Genomic DNA, 21065 nt, shown 5'->3' with positions numbered 1-21065 from the left:
GTACCTTCAGATGAACCTCGTGACTACAGGAAATCACATACAAAATAAGCATTCAAGTCTAACAGCAAAATGATATGGAATGCAACAGAGAATATTTTGTCTGAAAGAACATGAAAACGAATATGCTTTTGCTCCCTATGATCATCTGCCATCATGTTAACAGTCTGAAACATTAAAGTAGCATAAGTCAAAATCACAGTCAGACTTCAAGAATCAGCTGATTCACTGTCACGTGTTAAGGTAAATACAGAAGTCAGTGTGCCTGAAACTGGTTGCGATAGCATATGAGGATCTTTTAATCAAGATCTGAAACGTTTCCAGTATGACCAGAGGCAGAGCTAAAACAACGGCATATTTAAATCAAATATAACAGTAGTACACTATTAAGTGAATGGCATAAGTGATCCTGCACATGAGCCATATCAATAAGCCTTTAGTCTTTTAAAAAGCTACAAAATGGACATCACTGCAAAAAATGATTTTATTACTTGGTATTTTTGTCTGGTTTTCCTCTACAAATATACATTAATTCATAAATCAATATACATTTATTTGTGAAGGAAAATAATTAAAGATATTAAGTGTTGTTTTCTGAAAAATGTATCAAAATTAAGTGAGTTTATGCTTAAAACAAGAAAAATATATCAGTGGAATAAGACAAACACACACATATACATATATATATATATCAAAGTTAATTGAGTTTATGCTATATATTAATATATATAATATATATATATATATATATATATATATATATACACACACACATATATATATATGCATATATATATATATATATATCAAAGTTAATTGAGTTTATGCTATATATGCATATATATAATATATATATATATATTATATATATTATATATATATATATATATATATATATATATATATATATATATATAGCATAAACTCAATTAACTTTGATAAATGTTTTAGAAAACACCTAATTTAATTAGATTATAGATTAATTAATGTTTAGATATTTGTACTGGAAAATCTTTTTTGCAGTGAAACCATAATGTTTGCTTTTAGGTGAAGTGTTTAATTTCTACAACATCAAACAGAATTATTTGTTTTTAAATAAATGGAAGCTCACAGAAGCCATGCATTTCTATTTTTCTGTTATGCTTTCTTGAGATCTTACCTTTATTTATGCAAATTCGTTTGATGCTGCTGGTTCTACAAATGACACACCTCAAATGTAAGCTTTTATTGGTCACATTTGGATATTATTTTTCAGAATTAACCCAATAAATACAGACTGCTCAGACACGATAATAGAGGTCAAGTGTAGCAATGATCGGCGCTGACTTTTTTGACCCATTAGAAGCTCCTTGGTCTGTCGCTGTGAGGTCAAGAGCAAAGGCACATATTTCGAAGCAGCAGCAATGACATCACCGCAAATCCAGCACGGTCACACTTCCGTCTGTGATGGTGACGTGTTGACTAGCCTGAACACAAGACACAGACACAAAACCTTCTATATGGTGCAAGGACACAGTACATCATTCAAATTGAATTAAGTGGTGAAGTTAAACATTTAGTAGTTTGTTAAAATCAGGAGTTTCCAATCTTTTAGATGGCATGGACCCAAATATACCACATAGGTCCTGAAAAGTGAAGCCAAAACATTTTGATCGCCCCCTGGTGGCTGGCTGCAGTATAGGTCATAAACCCCGCCCTCTCCATGTAATCAAATGGGACTAAAAAAATCCAATTATACTTTAAATAATTTTAGGTTGCTCTTCTCACATTGATGTATGTGCAAGGCAGTGCTAGTTTAGTTTTATTCATATTTTGAAATAGCTTTATTTTTATTTTCTTATTAATTTTAGTTTAATTTTGAGTAATTTCGTTTTAGTCATTTTTAATTTTTTTTTAATTTCTAAAATATTAAAATAAGATTCATTATTATTATTATTATTCATTAATTAATACATTTATTTCAGTTTTAATTTTAGTTAGTTTTTTTAAATTTCATGTAATCATTTTAGTGCTTCAACTTAACCTTATTTCAGTTTATTTCCAAGGCAACATTTCTAATTTATTCAACTAATATTTATATTGTATTTTATTTCAGCTTTATTTCAATTAACAGAAATGTTTTTAATAGTTTTAGCTAACAATAACTGGTGTGATGACCCTCCATCCTAAAATTTAAAAGGCAGCTATATATTTTCTTATATTAAGACCAAATTTTTACAGAGAAAATTAATATTATAAATATCCATAAAACAGTATTTGAAAAATATTTTGGTTTGTATTATGTTACATTATTGTTTTTTTTCTACTCACTATATTATTGCTGTATTATTTATTTAGATGTTTTATTTAATTTTTTTAAATAATTTTTTAAACAATTTATTTATTTGAATCTTTGTTTTTTTTTTTTATCTTATTATTTATTTAGTTTAATCTTATTATTTATTATTTATTTATTTTTACATTGTTTTTCTTTAGACGTTTCCCCTAGCAATCCCCAGACCAGAGTTTGGGGTTAAATCACTAATAAGGCATCACTCACGGAGAACAGGGGCGGCTCCTTTGGATGCGGGTGAAATCCTCTTTGTTTGCAGGAAGAGATCTCATCCATCCCACAGTCTGTCAGACGAAAGTAGCCCGTCCTGGAGCATACGTTATCAGACTGTTATTGTTCCATTTTATCTGCTAACTAGCTCACAAACTTATTAGTACAACATACATACTCGTTAAATTTAGGTGAGCACACAATGGCTATAGACTCTGGAAGCATCATTTGATAAGAGCAATGTGTGTGCATGTCCACACTGGATAAAAAGGCCGTCTGGGTCGGATGGGTCTTACAGAAAAGAAAAAGAGAGATTGATTATTGACAAGCTACATAATTGTCTTATTATAAGTCATGTTTTCTGTACAGAAAACACCTTACATGAATCCAGCCCAGTGTGATGAGATCATTCTGATCCTGGATCAGGAACAGTTCCTCCTCGTTCTCTGTGTCACAGTAATCAGGTCCTCCACACTGCTTGGGCACGATCACGTGTGTCACCGTGAAGGCGTTCTTCATCTGCCAACACAAGCAAACTGTTTTGTGCTTTATTCATAATACAACAGATTTCTTCAGGTATGTTTATTAAGTTTATTAAATTATATTCAAGAAATATTAAGTGAGATTTATGTACACCACCGTTTAAAAGTTTGCTGTCAGTAAGAATTTTTTTTTTTTAAAGAATTTAATTTTATTCAGCAAGAATGCATTAAATTGAGTGACAGTAAAGATATTTGTAATGTTACAAAATATTTATATTGCAAATAAATGCTGTTCTTTTGAAATTTCTATTTATGAAAGAATCCTGAAAAAAAAAATGTTTTTTAGCAGCAAAACTGTTTTCAAACTTAATATATATATTTTTTTTTATTAAATATATATAATTATTTAAATTAAGTGATAAATTAAAGACAAATACTACCTTAAAATATAATAATATAATATTAAATATAATAATAATAATAATAATTTTAAAGTATATTATTTAAATGATAATAAATTATTAAAACATTGTGGCAGTATTATCTCTAATTTATGTTGTTAATTAAAAATTATTGTGTTATAGCAATGTTTTAATCTATTAAAAAGGTAACAACAATCATTTGTTAACATTAGTTAATGCTTTAACTAACAAACTAACAATTTTTTTACAGCATTTTTAACATTTCTTAATGTTAGTTAATAAAAATATTCATGTTCATCTTAGTTCACAGTGCATAAACTAAAATAATGTTAACAGATAAAACTAAAAATGTAGTAGTAAATGTTGAGATTAACATTAACTAACATTAATAAATGATGTAAAAGTATTGTTCATTCTTAGTTCATGTTAACTAATGTAAAGAATATCCTGATTAAAACATAAAACATCCAGAGGCATTAAAAAAAAGGAGAATTTGGGGTAAAATCTGCTTATACTGTGTGTGTGATATATATTATGATATATTATATATATATATATATATATATATATATATATATATATATATATATATATATATATATATATATATATATATATATATCATAATGACATTTATTTTCCTTATTCAAGATAAAAACATTTTCTTTAGTTTTGGGGTGAAATATAAGCCAGGCATGCTTCTCATGATAGCTAATATATGTATATATATCATTATTTTGTCTGTGTTTGTGTCTGAAAATGTTTTGCACGTACCAGCTTTCCACAGAGAATCCCACAGGTCTCCACCGCCCGTGCTGTGTTGGCATCTGCTAGTTTTAAAAACCTTTGGCACAGCTCGGCGGGGACAGAAAGCTGCCGCAAGCCGTTTATCAACGCACCTAAAACAACACACACCATATAATCTCAACATAATGACAGGACAATAAAGTAATAGCAATGCCACGCAAGTCTGTGTCAAACAATCAGTGATGAATAAGGAAGTGCTCTCACTGTGTCCTGCACTGACTGGAGCACTAGGCTTCAGCGAGCGGTCAAACGCTGGGAGGCCTGGAGTTGGAGAGACGTGGTTTGGGGTTCCCCAAGGGGGCGTCAGTGGTGAAAATGAGGCCTGTGGAGGTCCTTGTACGTCAGGCACCAGGATGTCTCGGGGAGAGGCAGGTGTCGCCGGGACGCTGAACTCCTGCACGATGCGCTGGCGCTCCTTCTCCAGCTCCTGTCTGCGGATCATCTCCTCAAAGGCGCTGAGCTGCTGCTGCTCGCGCTGACGCTCCTGCAGCTCGGCCAGTCTCTGTCGCTCGGCCTCCAGCTCCCGCTGCTTGGCCGCTTCCCGAGCCTGGGCCTCATCCTCTGCTCTCTGCCAGGGTTCACACACTCGTCAATACACACATTTGAATTAGTTTGTAGGTGTAATCTGCCCCTAAGTGTTACTGTAACTGTAATGATCCCACCTTTCGGACAAGATATTCAGCATGTTCCTTTTCGTACTGCTTGAGAAGCAACTTTTTCAGTTCCTCAGCTTTTGGGAAGGCGATTTCCTTTAATTTCTGTGGAAGGAAAATAAGGGATGTTAGTTAGCTTGGGAAATTCTCTCACATGAAAATTTTAAAAAACTTTCCCCAGAAAGAGGAGAATCAAATCTTACCCTCATCGTTTCTTTCTTCTCAGGAATGTTGGCTGTTTTATATTCCCGATGTCTAGGAAGTTTTTCAATAAACAACCTAAAAGGAAGTAAAATGTATAAACGTTCTTTTTAAAATATATTGTTTTATTATTTAAAAACATATTTTATTATTTATATGTAGTATATTATAATATATAATATTCATTGTTTTTATTAATATTATTTTTAATCTATTTAATTTTGATGTTTATCAATTTATTTATAGTATATGAAGAAATGTATTTCTAATAAATAACAAAATCCCTCAAATCAGGATTTTAAACTGTATTTAGATGATATCCTAAATTTTGTTCCTCTCTTCTCAAGAAAATTGTCTTTTTATATTTCAGGCTTTTCAGTAAACATCTTAAAGGGATGTAAAAAAATCTTCAAAATATTTTTTAAATAATTATTTTTTTTAAACTTTTTTTAAAAATAATTATTATATATTAAAAATTATTTTTTATATATATATATATATATATATATATATATATATAAAATAATTTTTAATATATAATAATTATTATTTATATTAATATTATTTTTAATCTATTTAATTTTGTAAACATCTTAAAGGGATGTAAAAAGCATGAACATTATTGTATATCTTCAAAATATAATTTAAATATTTTTTAATAATATTTTATATATATATATATATATATATTATATAATTTTTTATATATAATAATTATTATTTTATTAATATTATTTTTAATCTATTTAATTTTGATGTTTATTGAATATTTATTTGTAGTATATGAAGACATTTATTTGTAGTAAATAACAAAATCACTCAAGTCAGGGATTTAAACTGTATTTAGACATTCTATATTTAGAAAATGGTTGCAAAAACTGCAAATCTCAAATAAAGTAAATAGAAAAATAAAACCAAATTCAAAATAAAAATTAAAAGTCAGCTCATATAAAATATACTTTGACCTCCTGGGGTTAACAATCAATATTTTATGATGGTTAAGCACCTCTTTTTACTTACCATTAGTTTAAAAATTGAATTTAAGAGTTTCAGGTCCTATTTTGTGCACCTTTTTTCCTCCTTTTGTTCATTAGGAGAACAGTATGAATCTGATATGTGCAATCAATAAACAAACTGCCAGGCACATTCAGCCTGTTCATGCTGCACTTACGTGATGTACTTATTGTAAAGAATAAAAGCATGCTCGACATTCCCCTCGTCTGCATAGATGTTGGCCATTCGGATGATTTCCATCCCTGAGCGGAAGTATCGGCGGGGCGGCACGTCCTCACTCACGTCCACAGAGCTGCCCATCTTGGTGAGCGCACGGACCCTCTCCTCAGACGACAGACTGCAGTCACTGTGCTCAGACATGCTGTCTCCTGCCTGCAGATCAATAACACACTCTCAACACACTGCACTGAGTTTATAAAGCTCCTTTCTTTGGGAGGAGTTATTTGTATTGAAAGGTTAATGGTTTTACTCTAAGGCAGTTTAAACTCTAAGACAGAGGTTTCAAAAAGTATTTGGACACTTTATAATGTCTGAAGGTCATTGCATTGGATATCAAAATATGAAATTAAGTGTTCTTTAGGGTCTTTTCTCAGAACTGGTACAGGTGTTGTTGTTTTAACATAAAATGTCATTTGTTTTGATTTTTTATTAATATTTTTATACATTTTAGGTGTTGGTAAATACATGTCTAAATACATTTTGGGGCCTCTATATGTAAATATATATACATACAGCTGTACATTCATTTGCATTATATGAAAATAAGCTGCGAGACTTCATGAAATACGACTTTAAACTTTAACTTTGACTTAAATGAGTGTGGTGGCACCCATATGACAGGCCAACCAGCTCAAAACAATGAGAGCAAGATTAGTCTCGCGTGGATGTAAAATAACTCTCCTACCTGATTTCACCGCACTCCTTGACGCTCTCAAAGACGCTTTGATGTAATTATCTCAAATATATTCGTCATATTTAGACATCGTGGAATACAAAGCTTGGTGTGTATCATAACACTTCCTGCATCGTATGGAAAGACCCCGCCCACTTCAGTCAGCTGATGGTGAAGTAATGCTTCACACTGACCAATCGCGAAAGACTTCCACAATATTTTTAGAGCTCCTGGCTTCTATCACTATGATGATTGTACTTTCTGTAATGAAAAAAGAGAAAGAAAGAAAAATTCTAATTTATGTACCGTTACTTTTAATTATACTTAATGATACCTAAAGGCATAATTGTTTAATTTTTGAAATCAAACAATGCATTAAATGTACTATTGTTAATCTTTTTATTGTGAGAGCTTAATTGTGTATCATAATAAAAATACAATTCTTTAGATCTTTAAATAATAATAAAAAATAAATGTATTGTTTCCAATGACACTATCAACTTTTATTTGGTATTGGATGCATGATAGAATGCAGCAATAATAATAATCTTTTGAGAATTTTTTTTTTTACCAATATACCAATTATATACCACTTTTTATGTCAGTAAATCATTCTATAAATTAAGTTTTAAGAGAGACACACCAGGTGAATAGGGTAAAAAAATGAACTAATAGATATCACCATACTTCCCCAGCTGATTGATTACATTAAGAATTGCAAACATTTCTGAAATGTTATGTTTAAATATGTAAATGAGGCTAAATATGTGATAATTTGCATTAATTAGAATATTGGATGAAGTCAAGTTCAAAATTCTTGTTTAATTTTTTTGACATATTACATTTAAAGGTTTTTACAGAGGGAATATTGGATATCTATTATAACTCCATAAATCAGAAAATACAACAGCCAAAAAAACAAAAACAACAAAAAAAAAAAGGAATAAAATGTATGTATGTAAGTTCTACTGAAGTGGAGATTTCTGACTCAGAGCAAGAGAAAAAACTCATTTTGAGAAAACAGCCTTTACAGATATTTACTGTAACTGAAATCTACAGATGCAAATACATGTGCTATAAAATATACACTTAAAAGTGTATTTTGGATCTTTTCTTTCTGCCAGTCCAGAAATACACTTTATGAAAAGCCAAAAAGTGCAAAATCTCAAAATTGTCAGGTACATGAAAAAACAGTTTTTGCCTGTAGTGTCTCCCCTTGTAAAATACAATAAAACAGCAGTTTGTGTATATATTATATATATTTATTTATATATAATTTTCCCCTTCACAGTGAGGACCAAATATCTGCTACTTATCTCATTTTTCCAAAACCACAAAAAAAGTTATATAATTACAAGTGATTGAACAGATAAACCTTTTATTAATTTGACCTCAAAAAGGGATCATGTGACCAGTACACCTGTAGCCAAAATAATGGACCATATATCAGCTAGAATATTTTAACTGATAAAAAAACTTTATAAAATATGCAAAATATAAGGAGATCATAAAACAACTGTAATTGCACTTGCAATGGTGTTTAATATGTCACTTCATTTAAAACTATAAGAAATGGTGCCGATGTCCAATCGTAGCCAAAGGAGTCAAACGCCAAGCACACAATCAAACAATTAAAAAGTAAAAAACCAGCCCATTTCACGCTAAAAACAAAAGGTTTACTTCTGAGAGTATAAATACAAGTGAAAACAGGGGTGTGTGGAAAGGCATTTCAGATATGGAGCAGTTAAAGATTGTTAAATCAATTTATTTAACAGATTTGCTAAATAAAATGACCTGATAATCTCAAAACTTATAGTATTGTTAGCTAGCTCAAGAGACCACATTCATTTACTCCAAATAAGCACAGATCCTTCACAGAGAGAACGATTTAACAAGAGGACTCGCAGATTGCGTTTAGTGACAGCACAGTCCAGCAGATTAGGTTGACCAGATGAAGTCTCCTCCGTTTCAGCGAGGAGTCCTATCTCTCTGTGCTTTCCAATGTTTATTTCGCGGTTTTCGGTGAGGCCCGGGAGGTCTCGTTGATCCCTCTGGAGAGGCATGTGGGTTGTGGCGTGGCTCATGAAGTGGAGGCGTATATGGGGTTGAAGGACTGAAGTAGAATCCTCTGGCACTCGTTGGTCTCTGGGGTGGATGAGGAAACAGAGGCGGACGATAGGACTGTGGCTGAGGGGGTCTGGACCATGTCATGTTGTTCGTCTGTCGAGAAGGGCTGAGGAGAAATTGTGAGAATGAGTAAGGAACAGCGTTCATCAAACCTGCTGAATCATGCACAATAAGACAATGTTGATGACGATTAAAGCCTTGTTCAGAAGCGTGATTTCTTTTCCCCCAAAACCAGTTCAGTGCGAATCCTATTCTAAAGACTTCATTAGTCATGTCAAATCACAGTCTGATGCCTACACAACGCTACAACATAGGGCTGTACGATGAATCACAATGATTGCCCTCTTTTGTTTTCTGAAATATCTGTATTGGTTTCAATGTTTTCTATGGCAATGACGTCAACAACATGACAGGGTTTGCAGTAGCTGTGTAGTAGCTGTGGCAAACTTTTTTTGCTGTTCCAACAAAAATAGGATTTGGACTGACAGTCTGAACAAAGCTTTAGATGTTCACACAAATCACAAACCTTCTTCAAAGTCTTAAAAAAGCACAGAAGAAGCTTACAAAAATTTATGCTGAGGTTCCCTGTGCCATTGATGAGGTCTTTGTCCATTGAAACGAGGATCATGGTTATGCTGTTCTCTTCGATGACGAGGAGTTTGGAAGTTTGCAAGTCCCTGGGAGGGTTCTTGATCTGGTTCCTCCATTCCCTCGTTACTGTGTGTGAGATAAAATAAAATTAAAAGCAACAGTATGATAAAAGAGCTCTCATGTAATCAAATCAAGTCAAATGTATTTGTATAGTCCGATTCGTAACAGATGTTGTTATAAAGCAGGCCTTACATACAATCATGATGTTAATGTCTATTATATCGTAATATCTTCATGCCTCATTAATGCTACCCTACATCCTTACCTTTCCCAATGAATTTGGCTGCACTGATTTTGGGGGGGGAATATCACGCTGTTCACACTGTCAGTCCAAATCCGATTGTAATCTGATCTAAATGATTGACTGTGTATCATACAAGCGGCTACCTCCCCCAGTTTCTCTTGAAGCCAATGCAGAAGTGAATTAAACTGCAATTCATCGACTGGCCGCTAGGGACAGGCTCCAAACGAGAGCAGAATCTCATTGATGTGTTAGAATGCCTAAATTTACAGCAGAAAAAACATGTTTACAGCCTGGTACAAACTGTGGTTTTGGTCTACAGGGAGTGCAGAATTATTAGGCAAGTTGATTTTCTGATCATATTTTTTTTCCAAGCACATTTTACCAATTCCAATCCACATCAATCTTAACTACTATTAATATTGTTTTTAATCATTTATAAGTGATATATAATTGTTCATGAAGGCTGGAAATGAAGAATGCCCTATATTCAGGTGTGCAGAATTATTAGGCAGGTTTTCTTTTACAGATAAAATGAACCAAAAAAGAGATTTAACTCAGACTGAAAAGTCAAAAATTATTAAATACTCATGAGAAGGACGCAATACTAATGTAATACTAGAAATTGCAAAGTTAAAGCATGACCATTGGACAGTGAAATGCTCATTGGGTCAGCGGGGTCATACAAAAACAGCTGGAGAAGAAAAGAGACGTTAACTGCAAAATAATTAAGAATTAAAGTGAAGAATTAAGTGTGAAACCATCAGGAACCCTTTAGTCTCCAGCGCCACCATTTCCCAGTACTGAAACCTACCTGGAGTCTTCAGAAGTGTGAGGTGTCAGGATCTCAGAGACTTAGGTTAGGTGAAGAATCCTAAAAAGCGACCTGCTCTTAATAAGAATCACAAGCTGAAGTGTTATAAAGTACATGAAGACTGGGTTTTTATAGGCCTTATAGACAGACAGCTTGAGAGTGACTCCTGAAGGACCAGCACCACATCCTCTTGTACCACTGTTTGAAGAATTTATCTTCCAGAATCTGGCAGTAAGGTGCGGGAGTTCACTTTTAGTCCATCTCTTATCCTGAAATGTCCATCTTGCAGAGATGGACTAAATGATCTTCCAAAACTTACTGCCAGATTCTGGAAGATAAATTCTTCACAAAGTGGTACAAGAGGATGTGGTGCTGGTCCTTCAGGAGTCACTCTCTAGCTGTCTGTCTATAAGGCCTATAAAAACCCAGTCTTCATGTACTTTATAACACTTCAGCTTGTGATTCTTATTAAGAGAGGGTCATTTTTTAGGATTCTTCACCTAACCTAAGTCTCTGAGATCCTGACACCTCACACTTCTGAAGACTCCAGGTAGGTTTCAGTACTGGGAAATGGTGGCGCTGGAGACTAAAGGGTTCCTGATGGTTTCACACTTAATTCTTCACCTTAATTCTTAATTATTTTGCAGTTAACGTCTCTTTTCTTCTCCAGCTGTTTTTGTATGACCCCGCTGACCCAATGAGCATTTCACTGTCCAATGGTCATGCTTTAACTTTGCAATTTCTAGTATTACATTAGTATTGAGTCCTTCTCATGAGTATTTAATAATTTTTGACTTTTATGTCTGAGTTAAATCTCTTTTTTGGCTCATTTTATCTGTAAAAGAAAACCTGCCTAATTATTCTGCACACCTGAATATAGGGCATTTTTCATTTCCAGCCTTCATGAACAATTATATATCATTTATAAATGATTAAAAACAATATTAATAGTAGTTATTAAGATTGATGTGGATTGGAATTGGTAAAATGTGCTTGGAAAAAAAATATGATCAGAAAATCAACTTGCCTAATAATTCTGCACTCCCTGTATATAGTTAATTTTGCCCTTCATGACAACATAATTAAGGGCGTGGCCACTTGAGTGACAGGTGAATTGGGCTGCTGTCTGCGAGCCGTCACCTCAGCTAATTCCAGCCGCTGAACCTGGCATCTCTGCCATGTTTGTGCTTTTTTAGGGATTATTTCATACAATTATCAAATAATATGGCTTACTGTGCTTATGGTCGAGATGTACGTCTGTGTACCTGTGCACACATGCAGAAGATGAACAGAACATGTTGTTGGATCGTCTTGGCATTGGCTAAAAGTTTTGTCCACCAGATTTACTACAATGGCAATGGCTGGAGAATATGCCTCTCAAGAAACAGCAGCACTGCTGTGGATATTATAGCTAAAAATGCTGCACTATTTTGAAAAATTATACTTTGGACATGGGCTTATTATTTTGTGAGAGTCTACTGTATACAATCGTATACGGTTTTACAACATAAATGCTACTCAGATTGCATAATTTTTGAACGATGATGGACAGCAGATCATTTAGAAGAAATGCGATGCAAACAATGGACAATATATCAATATTTCATGGATTTTACCCAAGTGCGACGGATTGAATTCATCTCACGATCGCCATTTCATTATAAAGGTATGGAGTCCCGTTTTGATTTTGCGTGTTGTCAATTGCACACCAAACACAAATTACAATATTACTGGTACTGTGTGTGAGATGAAATAAAATTAAAAGCAACAGTATGATAAAAGAGCGCTCATGTAATAAAAAAAAAGACACCCTAGATTGACTGTAAACCTTTAGAACTTTCTAATGAAATAAACTTGTTATCTTTATTAATATTATAGATAGATAGCTCCTTAGCCTGATAACATGATCACGTAATGCTAGGCAGCCGAGGTTTCAGAAACCAGGCACCTCAGTTCCAACCACGTCTCTTTGCCCATTGTCAGTTATCCGGGAGTGACGTGCAATGACACGCTGCCAAGATGGCAACGGCCACATTTTCACTTCAAAAATGTTCTTCAGAAATCTACGGGTGAGGTCCTTATATATATATTTTTTTTTTTTACAGTCTATGATATCGTAACCTAAAAATCTCGTGGCTCTTTTTTGTTTTCTGAAATATCTGCATTGGTTTCAATGTTTTCTATGGCAAACATCAACAACATGACAGGGTTTGCAATGTAGTCTTACAATATGAAAATGTGTAGCTGTGGCACTGGACTACGTCTAATGAAACAGATTTGTAAAAATCTGATTTTTATTTTTTTGCCGTTCATACTCAGATTCAAGTGAGACATGCAAAAAAAGAAAAGAAAAAGAAAAGGGATTTGGACTGAACAAGGCTTTAGATGTTCACATAAATCACAAACCTTCTTAAAAAAAAAAGCACAGTAGGAGCTTACAGAAATTTATGCTGGGGCCCCCTGTGCCACTGGTGAGGTCCTTGTCCATTGAAATGAGGATTATGGTTATGCTGTTCTCTTTGATGATGAGGAGCCTCATGTTGTGTCTCATTTGCAAGTCCCCGGGAGGGTTCTTGGTCTGGTTCCTCCATTCCTACGTTACTGTGTGTGAGATAAAAAAAAAATTAAAAGCAACAGTACACTTCACCGAACAAGAGCTTTAATGGCATCAAATCAAGTCCAAATGTATTTGTATATTCCTTTTCAGAATAGATGTTCAGAATGTTGTAGCAGGCCTTACATAAAATCATGATGTTAAAGGCACAATATGTAAGATTTTTGGATTTAAATATCCAAAAACACTAGAACAATGTTATATATTTTGCTGACTTGTGTACTTAAATTATCCCAAATGTTTCCAAGAATGTTTAAATCTAGAGAAATAAGCAATTTTAACCGACATGGACTGTGTCCGTGCATCGCCTATCAATGACATCAAACCCGCATTACCCTCAGTTTCCGGTTATATTTTGTAGAAACCATGGAAACACCAAAGACACTTTAATATATTATGTGTTTTATTAGACAGGTGAGCAACTGTTTGGATACATTGACATACATTCATCGCCAGAAAACGAATAATTTGATTTACAAGTACCATGTATTACCATGACTAATATCGATCTAGTTTACTGCAGTGTGCAACAAGTGTCTCATAGCAGCCGCCGAGCGAACGCATTATAGTAGCATTATAACAACTTTCAACATGCAAATGTATCTAATATAATAAAACAGCGCTGCGTTACCCCACATACCCCACACTAAACAAAAGTTCCGCTGCTGTCGAGCCGTGTCATGTGTCGCGCTTGCGCTTGTCTCTCATTAGAAATCACTCCAGCGGCCTCATTCAGCTCCCACAACACTCGACTCTGCTCTGCTTCATACTACAGTAGCGTTAATAATCTCATCCATGAACATGATTTCTGCCCGAGTCCCATTCCGATCCTTTTCCACTGGCTGTATACGTGCAGACAACACCTCCCATGATTCTGCGAAATCAAGGCGTCATCAAGCTACGCCTTTGTTTTGAATAAGCGACCTCTAGTGGCGAAAAATTACATATTGTGCCTTTAATGTTTATAATCTCTTCATGCCTTCCAGTCGCATTTAGAAGATTAGAGCTGTGCGATAATTTTGTTTACATTTTGCAATGAATCAAGCAATTGAGATATGATGTGTAGTATATATCATTTTATGTGAGTGTTCTGTACATATGCATGATATATAACCAACTTTACAACTGTGCGATAATAGCTTACATTTTGCAATGACAAACAATCACACAGTCAAGATTTGCTATATAGTATTTATTGTGTCACGCGAGCGTACTGTACATATGCATGTGTAGAAGAGCTCACCTTCTCTTGGGCCCTGTCCTCAGGTCATCTAGATAGTTCTGCCTCTCAATCGAGTGTCCTCTTGAAGCATTGAACACTGCAAGGAATCACACCATTTAGATAATACCAAAAAGCATGCAAATACATAAGTGTGAGTGAGTAAACTTACAATTAATTGCTTTTTGGGGCTGCATCCCATCAACATCGATTAGGTATCTATGATACAATATTTAACAGTGACAACGGCTGGATGCATTATCTCATCTAAAGACAAAGTTGATGGATCACAAATATGGCCAGCACATTTGCAAACGTTCATAAAGAATATGACACTTACCGACAAATAAGATAGCCGGTGCGATTCAAACCATGTGTGCAATGAACACCAATCAGCTTATCTAAAAAAATGCCAGTATTTTTATTGTTAAACAGACTCCAGTGACAGTAAAGACATTTATAATGTTACAAAAGATTTCTATTTCAAATAAATGTTGTTCTTTTGAACGTTCTATTCATCAAAGGATCGCGAAAAAAAGGTTTCCATAAAAAATATTAAGCAGCAAAACTGTTTTCAACATTGATAATAATAAGAAATGTTTCTTGAGCAGCAATTCATCACATTATAATGATTTCTGAAGGATCATGTGACACGAAAGACTGGAGTAATGATGCTGAAAATTCAGCTTTGCATCAATTATTTTTAAACATTCTACAATAAAAACAGTTTATATAATATAACAGTTTTAATTATATAATAGGGTCATTTTTGTTTTCACATTGATTTAATTAACTGTAGCATACCGTTGTTTTCATTTTCATGCAGAAAATGTCTAACAGCCTTCTTGAAGCTGAGAATCGTGGCATCGTTTGGCACTTCATGCCCTGCTGTGAAGATCTTCAGGTGGTAAAGTGTGTTTGGCAAATCCTGACACAAACACAATCACACATTTACAGACAATCAGTGCACCTTCCCTCCACCATGAAAAAACTAAACTGGTTTTTGTTCCAATCTGGTCAAGCTGGATTCTTCAGCAGGGAGGAGATATGTTTATGTTTAATGAGGAAAAAATATGATAAGCCATTTATTCATCATCAAAAACACTGACTTTAATTCCTACCTCTACTTTATAGTAACGAGTTGTGAAGGTCAGATCGATGATGAGACCCAGTTCTTGTCCTTCCTTCTCCAACATACACACAAGATCAAACGGTCCAAATACTTCTGATTGTTTTAAATGATACCTGAAAGACTACAACAGGCAGCACTGGAATTAAACCCAAGTTCACATGATCATTTCAAGGAGAAGGATTTGTTCATGTCTTCAAACCTGTTTTAAAGGAACTTTGAAGGCGATGAAGCGTGATCCAGGGATCCGTTTGCCCACTGCAGTATAGTCTGTCCATCTAAAGAGGAGATTGCTTTAGTAAAAAACACCCTTAAAAGGTTTACTTCAGTTAAAAAAAAAAAAGTCAAACTAAAAACTAACCTGTCAGGGACGCCATTTTTCTTATTTGAAGGCATGTCTTCACAGCAGCTGCTGTATAATGCCATACACTTTTGCAAAACACAGATATGTTTGATTACATCCCACACATGATATTATTTACAGTAAGCAAAACATATACCTCTACTGAACACTAAATCCTGAACTTTTAATAAATTAGTTAGATTAAATGTGTAAGATACAAGACTTAAAAACATCAGAATCAAGACACAGGTTTCACTTTCAGCTCTTACTAAAAGAAACTTCATTTAATGTTCAGGCCTAAACAGTCTTTTTAAACTACTAAGTGTTGTGTTCGAGCGCTGTATTCCGTCAGGACAAATTTTATACTTAAACACAATAAAGAATTAAATCATTTTACTGAAAAGTAGCCGATTACCTCTGTGATACTCTTCTCAGACTTCCACGTTACAGAGAGTCGCGTGCCCAATTCTTATGACGTAATTCATCTGCTGGAGAACTGCAGGAGCTGTCGCCGCTCTCAGGCCGGGAGGTGAACTGCAACCCAACCACAACTGAGCCAACAGAAACATCCGAAACAACACTTGATTCTCCAGTCAGATATTTTTGAATAACAACCGTTAACTGTTTAAAATTACCGTTGTCTTAGGAACCGGTTATTATTTTATTTATTTTAATTAATTAATTTATTTTATTTTATTTCCTTTGCCTCGCACATCTGTCTTGACCATTAAAGGGGCTCTATGTAAGATTTTTACTTATAAAAATAAAAATACCCCGATATGTTTGCAGATATTTAGGAAAAACATGCTAAGTTCACCTACTTGTTACTCAGAAAAACAATGCTGCAGCCAGATATTCTACTTTGAAAATATGCATTCCGTGTCGGAATGTCTTTTGTTTTGGTCTGTGTGAAACATGTGCTGCCAGTTTATCCAATAGTATTTCGCATGGTATTTCGACATCACGGGTTGCCAGTTGGCGGAAAACAGCGCGTAATGCAACCATGGAAGAGAATCGCAGATTCTACCTGACCTAAAAGCTTCTGCATCCATCTAAATATCTCTATGAACAACAGCATATTAAAACAGATAAATCAACTCATCAGCTTACAGTGTGCAATAAGTCTCCTCAGCTTTCTTTGTGAATGGACTATATGCACGGTTACTTCCTGGTTGATCGTTAAGCCAGCTCCGGCATTTCCGGTGAACTGTTAGCTGTTCATTCTGTAGTTACTGTACATCGACACAAAACCATCAATGGTTGACTTTTTAATGTTGTATTCATATTTTAATGCAGTTATCACATTTACCTAATTTGCCAATAAACCAGTTGTTTTGATTGCAATAAAGACGAAGCTATTCAGACCGTTTAAAAACGCTGTGTCTGTAATTAGAGACACACACATTTTTTCCTCAGCACTTCAAATGTTATTTTTAATGTGGTGACCACAAACATTACTTGTTCATCCTTCTGAGATTCTCCCCATTGTAAAACCGATCGTTTAAAAATGTAATAAATTCATAATTTGATAGAAAACACTTATTTAAAAATAAAAAAGACATTACCACTTTAACCAGCAGGTGGCGGCAAAGTAGCATGTATTTGCGCATTTGTGATCCATTTTCCTCTAATCGTTTTTCGACTAAATATGAAACATTATAAAATAACTAGGTTTACAAATACATTTTGTCAATGTGAAGTATGAAATACTTACAAAATCTTAAGAAAAACAATAACTTTTATAGTGAATTAAACAGAAAATTAGTACTGCACTTTTACCTTTTAATCACAGCAGCTCAATGCAGCGCAAGATCTTATAAAAACACTCATTTTATTCAATGAATCTAACTAAAGTGCACAATAAATATTTAATTTTTGAAGCTTTTTTTCACATTGAAGTGTGAAAACTGATAGTCGAATTGAATTTAGCCGAGGAGGAACACTGAGGTAGCCTACTTCTTTATTTATTTATTTTTTATGCGTGTTACGTTTGAATAACTAAATTAATGCTATGCCTGTCTATTTAAGTGACTATAATCTGATAATAAACTAAGTATTACACTACTGAAGCTCAACACTCCAGCAAATGACATCTCACCGGAAGTTTTCGAGCTGGCTTATATTAATGCGGAAGTTCTAAAGAACGCTCCGTGCATATAGTCCATTGCGCTCCCTATTGTTGCTGGCAACTGGTTGCTTTGAACACTGGGTGTCATTATTACATAAATGCCCTTTAATGCAAGCCATATTATTTTATAATTGTGTTATTATTTTACAATTGCATAAAATAATCCAGAAAAAAGCACAAACATGGCAGAGATGCCAAATTCAGCGGCTGGAATTAGCTGAGGTAACATGACGGCTCACAGACAGCAGCGTGATCCACCTGTCACTCAAGTGACCACACCCTTAATTATGCAGAACTTTAAGGCTTAATGTAATTTAAACGGATGAGTTATAAAAAAATTCACCCCCATCAGAGTTGTTATGAAGGGCAAAATTAGCAGTATAGACCAAAACCACAATTTGTACCAGGCTGTAAACATGTTTTTTTTTTTTTTTTTTTTCAAAATTTAAGTTTTTTAGCTCATATTTACACTGTTTGAATCATTCCCTGTTCAGTGCACTATGTGCCAATTACCACGTAGAAACTAATAAATGTGTGAACAAATGACCGATTAGGAGCAGCTTCAGTGTCTGTTGATAGTGTAGGAGGAGGCGGGACTTCAGATTCTAGAGAGCATTTGATTGATCCGAAGATTTGATGAGAAGCTGAAGTGCGATGTGATGTCATTGAAAATCCATGATCCATTTTAGCGGAAGTGAGAGACTAAGTTTTGAATGCTTATATCTCCTAAATGCGAATTTTGTCATTGTTTTGGAACACACCAGCTTATTCATAACCTTAAGGCTAACATATTCATACTGAAAGCTAAAAAAATTAAATTTTGGACTGTTGGACACTTTAATTCGTGGAATAAAGAATTCATATTTATGGAAGTTTGCGCATTTAATCTTTGTTTTTAGTCAACTAAATTTCCTCTCACGGGTTTTAGAGAGCTAACATGAATAAAGATGGGGTAAATGGATCTGAACATAAGCTAACTTTAATGTAGCTACTATTTATTGAATTCTATATTGCAGAAGAATCAGGAATTAAACTTTCATATACAGTAGCAGGAAACAGTTGGGTAGCTTCTTAGGTAGACAGACATAAAAGTACACAGTTACTTTTTAAGGAAGTCTGGCAGACGAGGGAAAGCTGTGATGTAAAACGTAACGAAAAGGAATGCTTCTCTTGAGCTGTGCATTCCACCTGTGAACTGTGTGAACTGCACAATGAGTCACAATGTGCCTGCAGAATATAATATAAAAAAAATGTAATAAAACAAAATAATATAAAACATGTATTTCTCATCTAAATTAGGCCTATTCTACATTATAGGCTATTCATTTTCTTTGCTTAAAAAAGAAATAGTGGAGACTAGTTGTCCCACAAGGAAGGGCTATGTAAATATGAGTTTTTAAATCCAAAGTCCAATTTGACTTTGGTTTTAAATCATTTGATCGTTTTGAACAATCCTCTTCATTCATTATAATATCTGTAATAATGCTTTGTTATTTTTGTATGTTAACTTTTACAAAAAATGTTGAATACAAAGAAGGTAAATTGTTCTGAACATTATTTTGAATACCTACTGTGTGGATGCTAAAGATAATGAAAATGGGAAATATACCAGGAAAGATTCGGGTAGACAGAAAATTACACCTTTGAAGGAAGCGTGAGAGACGAGAGGAATGCAGTGTGAAACTAATCACGCAATGTTCCTCTGGAGACAGGAATGCCACCGTACAACACGTATTCTAGCTGTGAACTGTCTTTAAATTAAATAGAATTTTTATTCTCATCCATCCACATTCCTTTGTTAAAAAACATGTCATTTTGACACAAATTCTTGTTTGCACCATGTTGAATGTTGGTTGCCTTAAATTAGAAAGCTGTGTGTCAATTCTCTCCAATCTCAAGTTTGAACATATTTTTGTCATCTGTTACGGTTTTTCAGTCACATTTTACCAATCAGGCATAACATTATGAGCACTGACAGGTGAAGTGAATAACACTGATTATCTCTTCATCACAGCACCTGTTAGTGAGTGGGACGTGTTAGGCTGTAAGTGAACATTTTGTTCTCAAAGTTGATGTGTTAGAAGCAGGAAAAGGATTTGAGCGAGTTTGACAAGGGCCAAATTGTGTTGGCTAGATGACTGGTTCAGAGCATCTCCAAAACTGCAGCTCTTGTGGGGTGTTCCTGGTCTGTAGTGGTCAGTTTCTATCAAAAGTGGTCCAAGGAACAGTGGTGAACCGGCGACAGGGTCATGGGCGGCCAAGACTCACTGATGCACGTGGGGAGCGAAGGATGGCCCGTGTGGTCCGATCCAACAGACGAGCTACTGTAGCTCAGATTGCTCAAGAAGTTAATGCTGGTTCTGATAGAAAGGTGTCAGAATGCACAGTTTCATTTTGTTGTGTATAGCTGCAGATCAGTCAGGGTGCCCATGCTGACCCCTGTCCCCCGCCGAAAGAGCCAACAGTGACACGTGAGCATCAGAACTGGACCATGGAGCAATGGAAGAAGGTTGCCTGGTGTAATGAATCATGTTTCTTTTACATCACGTGGATGGGCGTGTGCGTGTGCATCACTTACCTGGGGAACACATGGCACCAGGATGCATTATGGGAAGAAGGCAAGCCGGCAGAGGCAGTGTGATGCTTTGGGCAATGTTCTGCTGGGAAACCTTGGGTCCTGCCATCCATGTGGATGTTACTTTGACACGCACCACCTACCTAAGCATTGTTGCAGACCATGTACACCCAAAATGATATTTCCTGGTGGCTGTGGCCTCTTTCAGCAGGAT

At 34.6% G+C, this 21065-nt stretch overlaps 2 protein-coding genes across 2 annotated transcripts; both read right to left on the bottom strand.

Annotated features, from left to right (window-relative positions):
• Window positions 1-991: 991 nt before the first annotated feature.
• Window positions 992-7158, bottom strand: stambpa (STAM binding protein a). The gene is made up of 10 exons (XM_067399079.1): window positions 7023-7158; window positions 6276-6490; window positions 5107-5182; window positions 4913-5008; window positions 4455-4818; window positions 4218-4342; window positions 2921-3058; window positions 2718-2830; window positions 2537-2636; window positions 992-1463 (listed from the first exon to the last, which is right to left on the bottom strand). The coding sequence occupies exons 2-10, from the start codon at window positions 6476-6478 to the stop codon at window positions 1407-1409; spliced, it is 1272 nt and encodes a 423-aa protein (XP_067255180.1). The 5' UTR covers window positions 6479-6490; window positions 7023-7158; the 3' UTR covers window positions 992-1406.
• Window positions 7159-7529: 371 nt separating this feature from the next.
• Window positions 7530-16629, bottom strand: dusp11 (dual specificity phosphatase 11 (RNA/RNP complex 1-interacting)). Its single transcript, XM_067399078.1, has 11 exons — window positions 16564-16629; window positions 16167-16234; window positions 16008-16083; window positions 15798-15929; window positions 15481-15604; window positions 15017-15077; window positions 14849-14895; window positions 14701-14776; window positions 13283-13444; window positions 9702-9854; window positions 7530-9243 (listed from the first exon to the last, which is right to left on the bottom strand). The coding sequence occupies exons 2-11, from the start codon at window positions 16229-16231 to the stop codon at window positions 8979-8981; spliced, it is 1161 nt and encodes a 386-aa protein (XP_067255179.1). The 5' UTR covers window positions 16232-16234; window positions 16564-16629; the 3' UTR covers window positions 7530-8978.
• Between the last annotated feature and the right edge of the window lie 4436 nt (window positions 16630-21065).

The sequence above is a fragment of the Chanodichthys erythropterus genome, chromosome 10 (genome assembly GCF_024489055.1).
Source record: "Chanodichthys erythropterus isolate Z2021 chromosome 10, ASM2448905v1, whole genome shotgun sequence".
Taxonomy (NCBI): domain Eukaryota; kingdom Metazoa; phylum Chordata; class Actinopteri; order Cypriniformes; family Xenocyprididae; genus Chanodichthys; species Chanodichthys erythropterus.
The sequence above is the reverse complement of the archived record's forward strand: the minus strand, read 5'-3'. Positions and strand labels throughout refer to the sequence as shown.

Coding starts and splice junctions, on each gene's coding strand:
- stambpa (XM_067399079.1), bottom strand. CDS start 6,478: ATGTCTGAGCACAGTGACTGCAGTCTGTCGTCTGAGGAGAGGGTCCGT. Junction 5,009..5,106: donor AGAAGAAAGAAACGATGAGG/GTAAGATTTGAT, acceptor TTCCTTCCACAG/AAATTAAAGGAAATCGCCTT. Junction 4,343..4,454: donor TCCAGTCAGTGCAGGACACA/GTGAGAGCACTT, acceptor GTGTTGTTTTAG/GTGCGTTGATAAACGGCTTG.
- dusp11 (XM_067399078.1), bottom strand. CDS start 16,231: ATGGCATTATACAGCAGCTGCTGTGAAGACATGCCTTCAAATAAGAAA. Junction 15,078..15,480: donor GCATGAAAATGAAAACAACG/GTATGCTACAGT, acceptor GCATTTTTTTAG/ATAAGCTGATTGGTGTTCAT. Junction 14,896..15,016: donor ACCGGCTATCTTATTTGTCG/GTAAGTGTCATA, acceptor ATTGTATCATAG/ATACCTAATCGATGTTGATG.